This window comes from Halichoeres trimaculatus, unplaced genomic scaffold (genome assembly GCF_033239565.1).
Source record: "Halichoeres trimaculatus isolate MK-OKI-2021-1 unplaced genomic scaffold, fHalTri1.1 fHalTri1_scaffold_22, whole genome shotgun sequence".
Taxonomy (NCBI): Eukaryota; Metazoa; Chordata; class Actinopteri; order Labriformes; family Labridae; genus Halichoeres; species Halichoeres trimaculatus.
In genome coordinates this window covers 8,255,079-8,270,779 of record NW_027437200.1, presented here as the reverse complement: position 1 = coordinate 8,270,779, position 15,701 = coordinate 8,255,079, and the positions used below count along the sequence as shown (strand labels likewise).

General features: G+C 38.4%; 2 protein-coding genes across 2 annotated transcripts in view; both read right to left on the bottom strand.

Annotated features, from left to right (window-relative positions):
* Nucleotides 1-4,271: 4,271 nt before the first annotated feature.
* ccl36.1 (chemokine (C-C motif) ligand 36, duplicate 1) lies at nucleotides 4,272-5,772 on the bottom strand. The gene is made up of 3 exons (XM_074662148.1): nucleotides 5,633-5,772; nucleotides 5,444-5,555; nucleotides 4,272-4,575 (listed from the first exon to the last, which is right to left on the bottom strand). The coding sequence occupies exons 1-3, from the start codon at nucleotides 5,700-5,702 to the stop codon at nucleotides 4,482-4,484; spliced, it is 276 nt and encodes a 91-aa protein (XP_074518249.1). The 5' UTR covers nucleotides 5,703-5,772; the 3' UTR covers nucleotides 4,272-4,481.
* Nucleotides 5,773-7,288: 1,516 nt separating this feature from the next.
* The window catches only part of tbc1d14 (TBC1 domain family, member 14), a 55,892-nt gene continuing 47,479 nt past the window's right edge, over nucleotides 7,289-15,701 (bottom strand). Inside the window, exons 12-14 of the mRNA XM_074699360.1 lie at nucleotides 14,036-14,145; nucleotides 11,736-11,994; nucleotides 7,289-11,572 (exon numbers count right to left, since the gene is read on the bottom strand). Of these exons, the coding sequence (XP_074555461.1) occupies nucleotides 11,516-11,572; nucleotides 11,736-11,994; nucleotides 14,036-14,145 (426 nt within the window). The 3' untranslated portion in view covers nucleotides 7,289-11,515. The remainder of the gene's footprint in view (nucleotides 11,573-11,735; nucleotides 11,995-14,035; nucleotides 14,146-15,701) is intronic.

Genomic DNA, 15,701 nt, shown 5'->3' with positions numbered 1-15,701 from the left:
AGGACCCTCAGAAGATCCTGTAAGAGCTCCTGCCAATAACAGTTTTTGAGGATCTTCAGAAACTATCAAGATATCACAATGTAGGATTGATTTTTCATGAGCTGACAGAATCTCTACGATTTTTTCTATTTTAATCTTAAGGGATCTCACCAAAGTCTCTCTGACCTGGTAAAGGTTCCTCAGTGTTTTGGTTTCTCAGGATCTCACAAACATCTCCATTTGAAGGAGTCTTTCAATGCTTTTGGAATTTTTGCAAAAAGTTTCACAGGATCACGTGAGACTTTCTTTAGGCCAGAGAAAAGTTTACTATGATCTCACAGTACCTAAAAAGTATACAGTTATTGTTTATGCTTATATCTTAAAATCTGTTTTAACCTTCTTTTTTGCCATTTTATTTTGTTATGTTTTTATTTTTGCCTTTAAAAAAGCTTTTTAATTGCTCCCTTTCAATATGTTTTGCTGAATTGTATCTCTAAAAAGTGCTTTGAATTGCCTTGCTGAAATGTGATTTATAAATTTATTTAAAAAAATCTAGGGGCCTTGCTAACATTCTATAAAACTTAGAGAAGTTTAACAATCTGTTAAGTTTTGCACAAGTTTCTGAGGATCTTACAAAACATTGAATTGACTATTTATTTAAGCTTAAGTTATAGCACCCCCTTGTGCCCTCACGGTGCACATCATAGATGACTACACTGGCACAGGGGTAGATGTTTTCACACCTCTTTGTAACCTGCGGCTCTGCTGTAAAACATCATACTAAGTGAAAGCTCCGTCTCCATCTTTGTTTTAAAGTTGTCACACACGACAAAAAGCTCTCCTCAGAGTTCCTGTCGAAAACAGTCTCTCAGGATCCTGCAAAAGTCTTTTTACCTTATAATGTGAGGTTCTTACAGGGATTTTCATGAGCCTGAAGAAGTTTTTAATGATCTATATTTTTTTTTTCTGGTGACCTCGAAACAAAATCCTTCAGGATCTCACAAAAGCTTTCCTCTGAAGGATCCTTTTAATTCTCCCGGGATGATGTGAAATGCTTCCCAGGATTTTGTATTTATATTATTTTATGTTATATGTATCTTATTTCAACCCTTTTATTTTGTTTTATTACTACATTTCATTCAGATTTTTATTTTATTATATGTATTATTTATTTATTTATTTATTTATTATTTTTTACTATTTTTTTGTTAAATGCTTCTCCAATTTTAGCTGATCTCATTACGCACCTGATGTTACACAATCTCATTTTACACTATTATCCATCTCACTTTTATTCTATACTGTTATATTATTTTATTTTATTTATTTATTTATTTATTTATTTATTTACTCATTTATTTATCTTACCCTCTAGTATTTTCAAGTATTTTTGAGTATTTTTAAGTATCATATTACTTTTAGCACCTGTGTTTCCTCATTTTTAATACAAGATGGCGTTCACTCAGTCCTCTTATTCTGCTCTCTGTCAGAATTTCCTTTTCATGTTTTCATGTGTTTGAGTAAATGAGTGTGTATGTTGAATATGGTTTGGGGGTGGTGGTGGTGGGGGGGTCTTTTTTTTCATTTTATGTAGTTATGCAATTTCTGCTTTTTATTCCACTTATTTTATTTTATCGTTTTCTCATGTGAAGCACTTTGTATTACAAAATCCTGTATGAAAAGTGCTATACAAATAAAGTTTGATTGATTGATTGATTGATTGAGAGAATTTCTTCAGGCCTCGCAAAAATTTCTCAAGATGTCACACTACTTCAAAAAGATTGTGCAAAAAGTTTCTTGTGGTCTCTGAAAACTTTCTAAGGGCCAAGCAAAAGCTACCCAGGGTTTTACAAAAGATTCTTTAAGATTTCCTGTAAACAACAGTTTCTCAAGATCTTTGGAAACTTTTTCAGGATTCTTCAAAAGTCGCTGAAGATATTGTGATGTAGGATTGCACAAAGAATCTCATGAGTCTGCAGAAGCTTTGGAGAATCTTGCAAAAGTCTTTAAAGATTTTCCAGTGTCCTAACGAGGAGCAGGGCGGAAAAGGTTTGAACATTTTTTTAATCATCTCAAAAAGTTTTTCTGCCTGTTACAAAGTTTCTGAGGACCAAGCTTCACTCTCCTCCATGTCTGAGGCTGATGAGTTTTCTCAAAGATCAAAAACTGTCAAAGAAACAAAAAAAACAAACTTCTATTTGATACAAACAAGAGGAGGAGCATTTTACTCCAAACTATCTTGAGAAGACTCAACATTTAAATCAAAGAAGTGAATAAAGAGGTTGTGGTGTGGCTCAGAGTTTGAAACATGAGCACAGAGCTCTGAATGCTGATGCTGCAGGCTCGACTCCCCTTTACCATGTGTCACCCTAACATGGGACTACGTTGTTGTTTAATCCATGCATAACCCTACAGGACAGTTAAGAAACATTACTCACATTAGAGTTGATTCATCATTTCGTGGTGAAGACAGCTGGTTTGAATTTGTGGTTTCTGGAGCACAAATATTCAAATATAAGCATTACATAAACCTTTAGAGCTCCATGTGTGAAGTGTGCTACGGTATTTATAAGACTCACCCTCAGACATGTTGGTCTCATTCCTCTCATCAGAGCTGCTCAGCTGTGGAAGCTGAAGACAGAATTCTCCAGCCACCACCTCCTCCTCCTCCTCAGTGCTCCTCCTCTGCACAGACTCTGCAAACAGACAAACATCCTTACTCTAACTCACGTATCAGAGGAGTTTTTCCTGCTGTGTGTGAAAATTGATCAGTTAGTCTCTGTTTAAGCATCGCTTACCTGAGAGAGGATCAAGAGTCAAAAAGAAAACGATCCAAAGGACGTTCACGAGTGCCACGGTGACCTGCACGCTCCAATGCATCTTTCTATCTGCAGATGATGTCCCTTCACACTGCTGCCAGCCGACTGTGCGGCTCCTCCTGAGCAGAGGGTGAAAAACTGCACCATCTCCATATCACCTCAGACATCTTTGAGGGAAAACAGCTCGATGTGCGTGTTAAAGATTGTTTGATTCATCATGAAACTATGAAGCCTGAGGAGATTTTTGATAGACTGCACGGGCACCTCATCAAGATCAAGTCCAGCAGTGAGAGATGGATCTGATGATCAACACACACAACAAGTACATGAGTCGTAAACGGACATTTACAGGCCTTCTTTAACACTGTTAACTCAGACAGCGAAACAACTTCAGGCTCAGCTTATTTTATTATTTATTTAATAAGCTTACTGAAAAGTATTTTCAGCTCAAGTCTCCAAACAACCAGTTTGTCTTTCACAAGAAAATCACATTTTTGTGGTAAATTTGAGCAAAAGAGTAAGCACATTCTTGACAAATCAGCACAAAACTCATTTTGAGGCAACAAAATGATTGAAATTGACCAAATAATTCTCTGTGAAAAGATTAAATCATCAGAGCTTCACAAAAAATGATCCACAGTCATAAAAATACATCTGGCGTCAAAATATCAAGCTAAGGGATGTTCAGACTTTTTCAGAGGACCACATTCAGATTTAAAAAATTGGCTTTGGGCCAGCAGCTCCAAATGAAATATTTAATAACCTAATGCTCTGTTTTTTTTTTTTTTTTTTTGTAAAAATCAGTCACTGCATGTGCTCAAACATCCTTGTATATCATCACAGACTCATGAAATCAAAGCTCACCTGTCCCTCAGGTGTCTCTTGATACCAAATGATCAGTGGTCAGTTTTCTGCAGAGTTGCATGCTGCGTAAACGTCAGCAAACTCTGCTTCTGACCAAGGAAAATGTTCTCCATTAGGGGGCGATGTGGGGAAAATGTCAGGATGTTTTTTTTTTGTTTTGGTGTTTTTGTGGCAGGATCAGGATCAGGAGTTGATCAGGATTGTATTTCATATTCAGACTTTTTTAAACTACAAATGACAATTTTGACACAAATATTTCTGATCCTGCACTCTGACTTTTTTTTTTTTTTTTTTTTGCACCATCCCATTACTTGAATCTGGTCTTGTTTCTTCTGTTGTGTGTTATTTTTTAAAAATTCTTTAATTTTTTCACATCATGATAAATCCGTTCACTTAAAGACGTGAGCTGTAAGTGTTGTTAAGTTTCTGCAGAATGTACAGAACTTCATCCTTATAAATGTAGTTTGCTAAGAAGTACATAGATATACTTTGGTTTTGTTTGTGACTGAAAATGTAGGCGTACACATCGTTTAGAACATGAACTGGCTGATTGTAAGTTTCTCCTCCACAGAGTCTACAGTAAAAAAAAAGAGAGCAGCCAACCCCACGAGTCATCCTTTATTTTATGTTTGAAATAAAGTGTGAGTAAGATAAATTCAGAGGAAGATCATAAACAGAGGAGAAGTTGGTTAAATGCAGGATTATATTGACTTAATCTGAAACTAATGTTTCCAGTGACCCATTCTCTTTTTAACAACCACACAGGATCACGAACAAAATGTGATTTGATTTGATTCAGACAGATACACAGAGAGCTGTTCAGAAGGTCCTTTCATCCACCATTTTCATGATGCCAATCACCCAGGACAGGTTGGGATCTGCACAGATGTTTCGTGACTTCTGCGTGACCAAACTGTAAAGAGAGAAAACACAGAGTGGGGTCAGTCCGGGAACTTTCTTTGTCAAAGACACTATCTGGAATTTTCCACTGAGCTTTACGGGCAGATGACACTGAGAGAATGTAGTTTGCAGGATGTCTTAAACGTGCACTTTATTTTCCTAAACAGTAGTTGATCAATAATTTAACTTCATTCATTCATTGTTTACAACAGTTTATGGAACTCTCCTCTTTTGATTTCATTTATGCTTTATCAAATGTTTCTGTGGTCATGTTGTACACCTGTGTATCATGTTTTCTATTTTTGCCTGAGAATGCATCACTTCAATGTGGATATTTATACTGTTAAACTCTGATTTAGAAGATTGTTGATAAAAGTCTTCAATCTTAGAAATTAGGCCATGAATTGTCCTGAACTGACTGTAAACTTTCTAATAGAGAGCCTTCCATTCTAATCTAAGGTTTCTGGAGCAAGGTCCAAAAAGAATCCAATTTTGACTTAATGAATAATAAAAAAAATAGAGAAAAACAGAGAAAAACTCTGAAATATAATAATAATAATAATAATAATAATAATAATAATAATAATAAATGATAATAATAAAATAATAATCATTAACACAAAAAGAGACACTAGCATCATGGAAAATACTGATTTACTTGTCTTTAAAAATGAAAATGAGAATAAATATCCAATAACATGTTTAGAGCAATTAAGGCTGATTGCATAAAAAAGAATAATCAGAAAATATGACAAAAAAATTGAGTCAAAATTTACTTGAAAGGGGACAACAGAAAATACAAAAGATGAAATGTTGAAATACACAGACTGCATGAATAAGAGTTGAAGGTAATGATCACAAACTCTGCAGCAAACACTCACATGACTCCGGACTTTGCACAGCGAGAATCGGTGCTGTAATAGCTGCTGATCAGGTCTTTCTTCACTCGCCTCGGGTAGAACTGGAAGCAACAATTCTCAGGCCCGTCTCCGTCTGAAGAAAAGACCACCAAGTCAAAAATATAAGATTATGTCATCCAGGTTATTCTGCAAAAGTCACTTTATTCTTACTGTGGCAAAAGGCAAAGCAGAACAGAGCAGCTCCCAGCATGCACAGCAGGAGGACGCGAGTGCTCTCCATGATGAAGACGGGATCTTCTTCTTAATGTGGTTAAGATTAATAAACAAACAGCTCTTCACCTGAGACAAAAAGCCTCTGAGCAAAAGGTGGTGTGGTGGTGTGTTCACTTTATCATGATTTTAAAAAAAGTGTCACACTGAGGAGGGGGGCGGCCGCTGTGGTTTCTGACTCCTCTCACAGAAACTTTCCACTCGGTTTCTTGAAGGTTGAGGGTAGATTGCAGATGCTTTTGTGGTTATTTTAGAAATGCAGCTCGAAGCTTGACGGTAAAACGTAGCAAAACCAGAAAGAGACCAAAAAATAAACAAATAAATGTCAACATCTACAAGTGAAGTCTGGGTAAATTAAATGATAATTAGATTTAAATCAATACTTTGGACCCAAATGTAAGAACTTAATGCGGAGTATGCAACTTATTATTTACAGACATTTAGCCTGTGGAGACCAAAACTGAGCTCAAAGGCATTTCACACATCAGACAATGTGGTTGTGTTGGTCACTTTGACACAAACAGCACACCTAAACTGACATCTAAACAAGTGAAGAACGGGGTTGGGGTCAGAGGAAAAAGAAAAAATCCTCAACCACTTTTAGCTAAGACTAGTGCTGTCAGGCCATTGAAACATGAATCTTATTAATTACAGGATTCTTAATTAATTAATCAAATTAATCGCTTTTAATCTCATATCTGCTTAAGGTCCCCAAATAAACAATCCTAATTCTAGGACATTAAATTACTAATGTAGTCACTAAATTGTAGTGCATGACTGATCTAATGAATACAGAAGGGGGAGGTCTACATTTTTTCAACTGACCAATGCTTAAATCTGTAGACACTAATTCACCCATTAACTGCATATAGAAGTAAATTGTGTTTTTCAGCGGGGTCTGGCGGAGCTTTTCCATCAAAATCAAGCTCATAAACTACTGTGGGTGAGAGCAGTGCTCTCTTTGGTTGAGAGCTCAGCATGGATATGAGGAAAAGTTGAGTGATGACAGAGGCATAGCAAGACGCTGCAAGTCAGACAAGTTCAGCTCACACTCAAACTGAGGATGTGTCATGAAGTTCAGAGAGAAAGAGCGGCGCGATCGTGAGAAACGATGATGGAGGTCATTAGACGATCAAAGGATGAAGTGCCTGAGATGTACGTGATCAAAAAAAAGGACATTTTGTCTGTTCCTCTTAGGTCAAAAACAAGAAGAGAGACATAAAAGAAGAGAGTCCACTCTTTTTAGGTAGTGTTGGTGTTAAGAACACAATATCATTTGGGTCTGGAAAGATCGTTCCAGATGCTCTGAAAATGACTGAAAGCCAATGAGTTAATCTTGTGTTAATTTTTACAGCACGTTAATTTGTGATGTTATTAATTAATCCAACATGACAGCCCTAATTAAAATATGTCAGTAATTTAACCACAACTATGAACAGAACTCTTAGATTGACCACTGATACCTGATCCTGGAGGTCATTTAAGGTCATCTGGAGACGTTCTTGCATAAAAGTCAATAAAACAGGCTTGGCATGTAATTTTTCATGAATTGTGAACAAAATCACCCAGTGCCACTCTTTTGAATATTTACAGGTCTTTATTTTAATAAAACCATTTTATGTACATTTCAAGTGAGATACAGCTGCTTGGTCACTCTCTGCTGTCTCCATGTTTGTCTATCAGTCCTCTACAGTACCCGGGTCTCTTCAGGGGACACACACAAGACGATGCAAAACAAACAGAAACCACAAAATTACGGATATTCAGAAAAATCATAAAGCAGGTTTAGATTCAGTGGTTGAACTTAGTTTGTGGGTTGAACAGTGTTTGCAGTGAGTGTCTGTAGTGTCAGCAGAGCCTGAAGGGTTAATTCATACACAGGCCTGCCTCAAAGGTAACAACAAACTAAAACCTGACACATCTGAAGCAGGAAACAAGCACACACACACTCACACATACATTAAACACACAAAAGTTGAAGAATAAAAAAAGTGACAACCCGTTTGGACCTGTGAGCGATGACTTAAAGTGATGGTGCGAGGCACAACCCAAAGGCTTACATGAATGTGCAAAAAGCTTTATTGCAGTCTTGTGGTGTGCTGCCACACAAAGAGGCGCAGGAGGGAAGGAGTGCATCAAGCAGGGGGGATCAGAAAGTCTGCAGAGCTGCTGCAGGGACTGAAACACACACTCATTTACACACACACACACACACACACACACACATCTGAGGCCTAGCTTTAAAAAAGACGAGTGCTTCCTGTCTGAGCTGGTTCAGTTTCAGAGGACAGAAGATAAATGTGAGAGATTTTACACCATCACACAAAATATCAGTAGCAAGACACATCAGATGAAGCAGCTTCAGAAGCTTCAACAGGACACTTTTCCTTCTTTAAGAGATTTTTTCATCTTTTGCGACTTCATTGAATGAACAGATCTGTGCAAAAAGGGCAAACATATGTCACACATTCCCCTACACAATAAAATCACTTGATGAATCTGGTTTTTAATAATGCTACTTGCACTAATGTGAGAGCAAATCCAGAGCTTTTTAAGCCTGGCACTGTCTTTTTTCATAATTCAGGGTCATAATGGATTATATGTTAGTCACTGAAAAGCTCAGAAGTCCTGCATATTTCCTACCCAGCATGTCTCACTTCTGTTGTTTTTTGTTTCAGCAAAGATGCAAAAAATTAACTTGAGGAAAAAAGAGCGGGAGCAGCGGGAAATTCATGACATGATCCTGAAACATGAGGCAAAACATCAGGACACAGAAGTTCTGTGCTGATGAATAAATTGCAGGATATCAACACAAGGAGTCATGATGGGGGAGCTGGATTAGAAGAAAAATCTCTTCAAAGATGTATCACTGTTAAAAAGAAAAAAAAAGAAAAAAGGGATATGATCCAGAAAGAATGACATCTGCATCAACTTTTTATCTCATTCCCGATCTAAAGTGCCTTAAGGCAGGTGAAATCAGGTGTTAAGCTCAAAAACACAGAAACACAGGAGCGTCTAATTTACCAATGACTGTTCCTTGGATCATTTTAGGAGACCTTTAAAAAATAAAAAAATAAAAAAAAAAAAAACGGAAGAAACACAGTCTGATAACGGGCGGCTTAGGGAGGAAAAACTGTTTTTGTCAGTGGAGACGGATGGCTTTAAAAACTTTAAAACTGAGCCTTTAAGTGACAAAAACACCCACGGTAAAATGTCTGTTTCAACAATCTACAGAGCTTAAACTTTTTGTACCTGTCATTTCCCTCAGTAAGTTTCTTTCACCTCATAAAGCTTCTGGTTTTGAAAAGTCACTCTAACAGAGGTGTGAAGCCGATCCCCAAGCCCGATAAGAAGGAGCGACACTTCGACCGCTGAGTGTGAGAAGCACAGGGACAACCTCAGAGAGCAGCAGCCTCTGACCAACAACAACACCCTGTCCTCAGACTTAACAACGATGAGCTCTTTTCAAATCCTCATACTTCCTTTTTAATTCTGCTCGGAGACAAATATCAAATATATTTAATTCACAGCAGAGGAAGAGGAAAATCCTCTCCATTAAGACTCTCCAGGAAAGAAAAACCACACCTGTCACGATCACTTTTTCATGATTTATTGATCTATTATCTGATTAAAGTTTATCTGCCCTCAGGTTTCCTGTGCTGGCTCTGATCAGAAGTTTTCAAAGGTGCACGGTGCAGAAAGTTGATGTTTGTGGTTTGGCTGCTGCTCAACGTGTTTACTTTGAGGTACAGCGGTTGTGGTGCTAAACATCTTCGTCATCACAAGCTTGCAGACTCTCTCTTTTCATCTAACAAGAGCCTCTATGCAACTCTAGTTTTGATAGTGCACCATAAATAAAGTTAGTCTCTGTTATTTAATGTTTCAGATGTCGTTTTGATAGTCTCCTGTGCATACGGGGATGAAGCTTCTCTTTTAAAGAGCAGAGCCAACACCAGACAGACATTTTCATGACTCAATTATCAAAATCATTGTTTCAAGTTTAAAAGACAGTTTGTTCTGTTTTTATGGGCAGTTTCATGGGGTACTTGTCAATACTACATGTATTTTACTTAAATAGAAATGATTTTACTCACCAGGTTAAATATCTGGTTTAATTGAGAACTGTGTGAACTGTGTTTTTTTCTTATCTGTGTTACTCAGAGACTCTTCTGTTTGACTCGACATCGGCCCTCTTCTGTTTGGATGTGTCTGTTTTCTCCCTCTCTACAGTGTTTGTGAAAAGAGCAAAAAAAAAAAAAGACTTTCTGACACGAAAGAAGGGATGTTTTTTTACTTTCCCTGACAAGAGAGTTTGAGTCTAAAATTGTAAAAATTTGTTGGTCGGACTCTGTCTCTAGTGGTTCTTTAGCTGGTTTCTTTAGGAAGGAGACTTACTGCTGACAATACATCATATAAACCCATCCTTAAAAAAGTACTTCTTTAATGTGTCTTCACCAGAGAAAGAGGTACCTTTTCTAGATCATGATCCTGTTTAAACTTAAAAAAAAACATCAAAGGACAGAGTGATTCAGGGCTCTGTGAGTTATCGGAAATTTTGCTTTTTAGCAACCAAAATTAGCATCATTGTCACAAAGGATTACAGACAACACTACGAAGACCAAGATATGCAACGAGCAGGCATCTTCAGAAAATGATCACCCAGAATCCAACAGGACGAACAACGTTTGTGTCTTTCTTACCTCATTGTGACTATTACTTAAGGAGAAGGAGCTCATAAGACACAGAATCAACACATTTTCAACATTTCCTACAGTGTCAAACTACTCCAGTGACACCTGTCTGCTATCAGGTGGAACTAATCTGCCAAAGTAAGCTCCACAGCGCCGATAAAATTCGCTAACCCTCCTGAGAGGTCAGAAATTGTCTCCCCCTAGTGGACACTTTTAATCCTTCAGGTCCACAGGTAGGAAAAGGATTAACCCTTCCACCTCTGTTACCAAAGTCAAGTACGCAAGCAGAGGAGCCTTCATTAGCTCTGTTTAGGTCCTGTGGGTCTGTTTATAAATATTAAATAAGACAAACTTTAAAACACGCTCACACAGAGGGTTAATGAATCAATCAGCTGGGATCGAGCTGAAACAGATGACAGGAAGAGGGAACATGTGAGCAGCAACACGTGATTACTCACTCCAGTTTCAGTGACATAAATATTCCACCAAACATGTCGAACTGGAGGCTCAGGGCCGAGGATTTAAAGACATGTAACAGTGAGAAAGAGCTGAGTGCATCTCAAGTTCGCTACAAACTTCACAAACATCACACAGAGATTAAAAAGCATCAAACTCAGGACACGATAGAGTTTAGAAAGAAAAGTGCAGAAACAAAATGATGGAGACAGAGACAGAGACGCAGCCTGAGGTCCACTTTAACACCTTCATCATAGATCGGATCACAGGTGAAGATTTCAACCTAACCCATCCTGACTCTTTCAATCTGAAAGAAGAATGAGTGGAAGTGTAGTTACAAAGTGATTGTAGGTGAAGGATCATGTCGAGGATGTTGGTTTCCAGCCTGATAAGTGTGTGTGTGTGTGTGTGTGTGTGTGTAGGAGTGTGTTACATTCTTCATCCTCCTCCAGCTACACGCTCAGCTCCTCTGCTGGGCCTCTGAGCAGAGGAGGGGGTGATGGGAGATAAATAAGGCCTCGTATCCCTCTCACAGCCCCTCCCCTGTCACTGGCAGACCCTGGATCAGGGTTCTGGTTCCAGTTTGAGCAGAGACGCTCTCAGGCTCTCTCAGGTTCATCTAACCTGGTAAGTTTCTGCTTGAGTCTGAGTTTGTGACGGTGTCTCCAGTTTCTGCTCAGCGCTTCAGCACCGGGCTGCACCGCTCCTGATCCTTCTGCAATGCCTGCAGGACCTGGGGAAGACAGATGAGCCAAAACATGACGGACCAGAAACCACAAAGTTGTCAAGTTTTATCCACATTAAATAAATTTATGTTTTTGTATCTAACTCCTTCTCCTAGTTATTCAATTATGCAGCAGTAGAAAATGTTTTTTTTTGTGTGGTAGGTATCTCACCTGTCCCCACTTCCTGTTCCGACTGGCCATGTGAATGGAGGCGATGTGCTGGAAGAGCTGCTCGGCAGGGATGAGGTCAGGCAGGCGCGTGAGAAACTGAGCCATGTGGATAAAGTCCATGCAGGTGAGGACGTCCTGGTAGAGACGCAGTAAACCGAGCGCTGTGCGAAACAGGAACTCCTCTCCGTCTCTGCAGAACACGTCCCACACTCGACACGCCAGGTCCAACGGCAGAGACTTACTGTACAGAGTGAAGATCCTGGAGGGAGAGCAGGAGAAGAACATGATGACTGGAAATCAAACAACTTGAATAAAAAAAGGTCTTTAACACTAAACCCATGACAGCCAAAAGGTGAAGTTGATACACAACAAAGAAATCACTATGGATTTAGTTCCTGTTCACATGTAACCATTTTGAATCAGCTCACTCTTAAATGACAACAGTGAGTTCAATAATGTAACCTTTACTTTAAGAGAAACAGGAATTAAAAGAAAAAAAGAAGCAAGACGTAACAACCTGAGCATTACAAAGAGTATGATACGGAAAAAAACAGAACTTGGTTCCTTTTTTTTTTTTAAAGATAGGCTGACTTCAATACAAGTATTCACACAATGTCTGGAGGCGAGGCTCAGAAAAATAATGCAAGTCTCAAACATTTTTGTTGTTGACTTCTATAGCATAAAAAAAGACTAAAAAAAATAACTCAAAGTGTATCGTGTGTCTAGTTGCTATTAATTGGAAAAAATGAATCTTAAGGCCTCTAATTAACTAGATTTTTTATCATGTCCCACCACCAGGAGGTAATAAAAACAATTGTAAAACAAATTAAGACAAGTTAGTCATCATATGCGCTATTTGTTTTTTTTTAATGATCACTTATCTCTGCACTGATGTATTGCATTCACTTGGAAAAAAAACACCACTGTTTAGGATTTTTTTAATTCTACAATTCCCCGTTTTTTGAGACACTATCTCTTAAAATCTGAAAATATTTATTTTCATACTTGATACTATCTTATGCAATAAATAAGAAATCCTGTTTTTACGAGATACTTACTTCGATAGTAATCTCGTAAAAACAGGAGGATTTTTAAAAACTTTTCAGGTAAAAGCAATACACCACCGTACACTCCTAATAATAACCTGCAGGACCTGAGAGCTGCTAAATGTTATGTTTATCCGCTTGAAGTTGGCTGCAGAAAGACCAGAAATCACATCCACACCCAGCCTTAGAAACAGACTTTTACGGCATTAAAAAACATATTTACAGCCTGGTTCAAAAAATGGCTTGGGTCTAAAACGCTGATTTCACTACCTGCACACTGTACAGTGCGTAATTTTTTTCTAACTCTGGGGTTTAGAAGTTATTAGGATCATTTGATTGTCCAATCAGAGGCACAGCTCAGGTCACATGACCGTTGGGCGTCCTGTAGCTGTCCGAAATTAAACTCACAACGGGCGTCATAACGAAAAGTGGCTGCATCCATGGATATTGGCTTCATTTCAAGTGTCGAGAACAGACAGGTAACGTCGCGGAGGCTAAGTCCATAGTTTATACAGTCTATGGAAGAGACAAAGTTCAGTCTCTCTCCTGTTATAACATTAATAAAATACAAATGTAGCACGTCTGTTTTAAAGTTATGTGCAGCTCTTTGATGCTTATGTTATTCTGTTTTGTTTTGGAGTTACATCATTACACGCAGATCACCTGTTTGAAATCAGTGTACTGTATTAAAATAAGGTACAGTCATCAAGAGATCAACTCCTACTGCAACTTTATTATCACTTTCCTGAAGAATATTGATCTGCACTGAGAGGGGAAAAACAGTCATTTGTATAAAAACACAAAGAATCCCCCAATTCAACTGAGGAATACACCTTCAAGTTTGGAAAATCATTGCAAAGTTGAGTTGAAGTCAAAGAGCAAACGTGTTTATCTGAGGTGATGAGGGAAAGTCGTGGGGTTATCGTTTTAGATGAGCACAACAGTTGATATAAACCTACTTTATGATGTCACCTGAAAGGGGTATAGAGCGAGTTAAAAACAGAAACAGAAGTGTAGAAATTTCCCCTGTGAGTGGGTCGACAACACCAACACTAACCCCACCCACAGTGACCGCCCGTCCTGTTTTCTCAGAAACACACCTGACTCTAAAAACTGAGACTGGTTCATGTGAGAACTGTGTCATGTTTCCACAGAGCGGGACACAAAGGTGTGAAATGACAGAGTGGTAAATATTTCATCAGGCAGCCTCAGGGTGGGTTCAGGTTACAGCACAGGCAGTGGCAGAAGACTCACCAGTCGATTAAATAAATATCAGGGGTCAAGTTGTTCTTCTTGAAATGTGCAAAGAGCTTTGGTAGATTTTCTTCAAAGAACACTTCAAATGCAGAGAAGTAAGTCAACATCTGTGGAGAGAGGAGAGGAGGACATAAACACACAGAAACCACACAGCGTTCAGTCAGGAGGACACCGAGTCATCTGTGGGGAGGGTCACAGATTTATGTGGTTTTAATATCTAACACTTCAAAAACTTCACAAAGGTATCGCTGAATAAACTCAAGGAAAAAGATGAACATCAAATAGAGGTTTATGTAAGAGCTCTGACTGCAGGAGGATGGCAAACCATAAATCATTACTTTGAAAAGCTGATTTTACAGAAGGTAAATATTGAAATCTGTAGTTTGAAAAAATTCACCAATTTCCTCCAAATTATTTCTTCTAGATTTCAACATAATGTCTTTTTTTTATCCTGCTCATTGGAGAGGTCATCACATGTCAGTAATACAACTCTGAGCTGGAGATGCTGTTTATACCATAAGTACAAACACTCAACTGAGCCACAAATTCAAAACCTTCAGCCTGAACCAGCCTGTGAACCTGCTCACTTCTGCTATTAAAGATCTTTACATAGGCTCTCCCCTTTTGATTTTACACCATAGACTGTAAAATAAAAGGACATAGTTTACTCTGATGCAGTTTTTAAGTGGTCACTCAAGTCAGAGTGTAGTAAGGTAGAAATTAATTATTTAGACTCAAATCATTTTGAACCAGGCTGTAAATGGGCATTAAATCTGCATGGATCGCCTTTTCAAAATGGTGTGTAGTTGGTTTCTGATGGTTCAGCCTCTGGTAGATACTCAAGCAACTTTAGTTTTTGACATTTTGACAAAGACTTCTACATAAAACACCTAAGGTGGCCACTTGTTTGAATAAAAAGTACTTCTAAAGAGTATATTAATAGAAAACTAACCTATGAGTGTGAATAATCCGGTCCTGCAAGTCAGTGTGGGATATACATTCATAAATTATCTCTGTATATCTCACATCGAGATTTTGTAATGTTATATGAAGTACAGTTAAGCCCAAGATTCATCTGTATCAGCGCGTCTCTTCACGCTCCCCCCTGCTACGTCGGGGCACGGCAGATTTAGTTAATCAGATTTTAACTTTGGCATACAGCCGTCGTAGCGTAACAGACTTTGTTTAACGTTAGTTACATTTGATCAGAACTACTGAAAGCTAGCGTCAAACCACCTGCTTCGGTGTTTTTGTCCTGCTTCAACATGACGTCTGTGTCTGTGTTCGAGAACGAGAACACGCTGTCAGTTATCCTCCTCGTCAGATGACGCTCGCGCGAGCTACTGCTAATGTGCTCGCGCTAAACGCACAAGCTCCATCGTGTTTAACGTTTGTGTTTTTTCACGGGTGTTTGGTTGATACAAGATGTTCAGTTTAATTCTGAAGGCTTGAACATGAGATATGACTCCACTCTCTGTGTTCAGACTGATCCACTGAGAGCTGTCAGCTGCTTCATTAACACACACATAGTTGGAAAGGGTGCGTTTAATTTGTTCTCCCAGTCTGCCCTGTTTGTGGAGTAGCTACTGTGGAGGGATCTTGTTTTCACATATTTTTTGTTTTAATAAAATAAATAAAATATAATCCTTATAATGCTCCTATT

What these genes read in the sequence shown, in the direction of transcription:
- ccl36.1 (XM_074662148.1), bottom strand. Translation starts at nt 5,702, where the DNA reads ATGGAGAGCACTCGCGTCCTCCTGCTGTGCATGCTGGGAGCTGCTCTG. An exon ending in CTGCTTTGCCTTTTGCCACA is followed by an intron (nt 5,556 to 5,632) that starts GTAAGAATAAAG and finishes TCTTTTCTTCAG; the next exon opens with ACGGAGACGGGCCTGAGAAT. An exon ending in TGTGCAAAGTCCGGAGTCAT is followed by an intron (nt 4,576 to 5,443) that starts GTGAGTGTTTGC and finishes CTCTCTTTACAG; the next exon opens with TTTGGTCACGCAGAAGTCAC.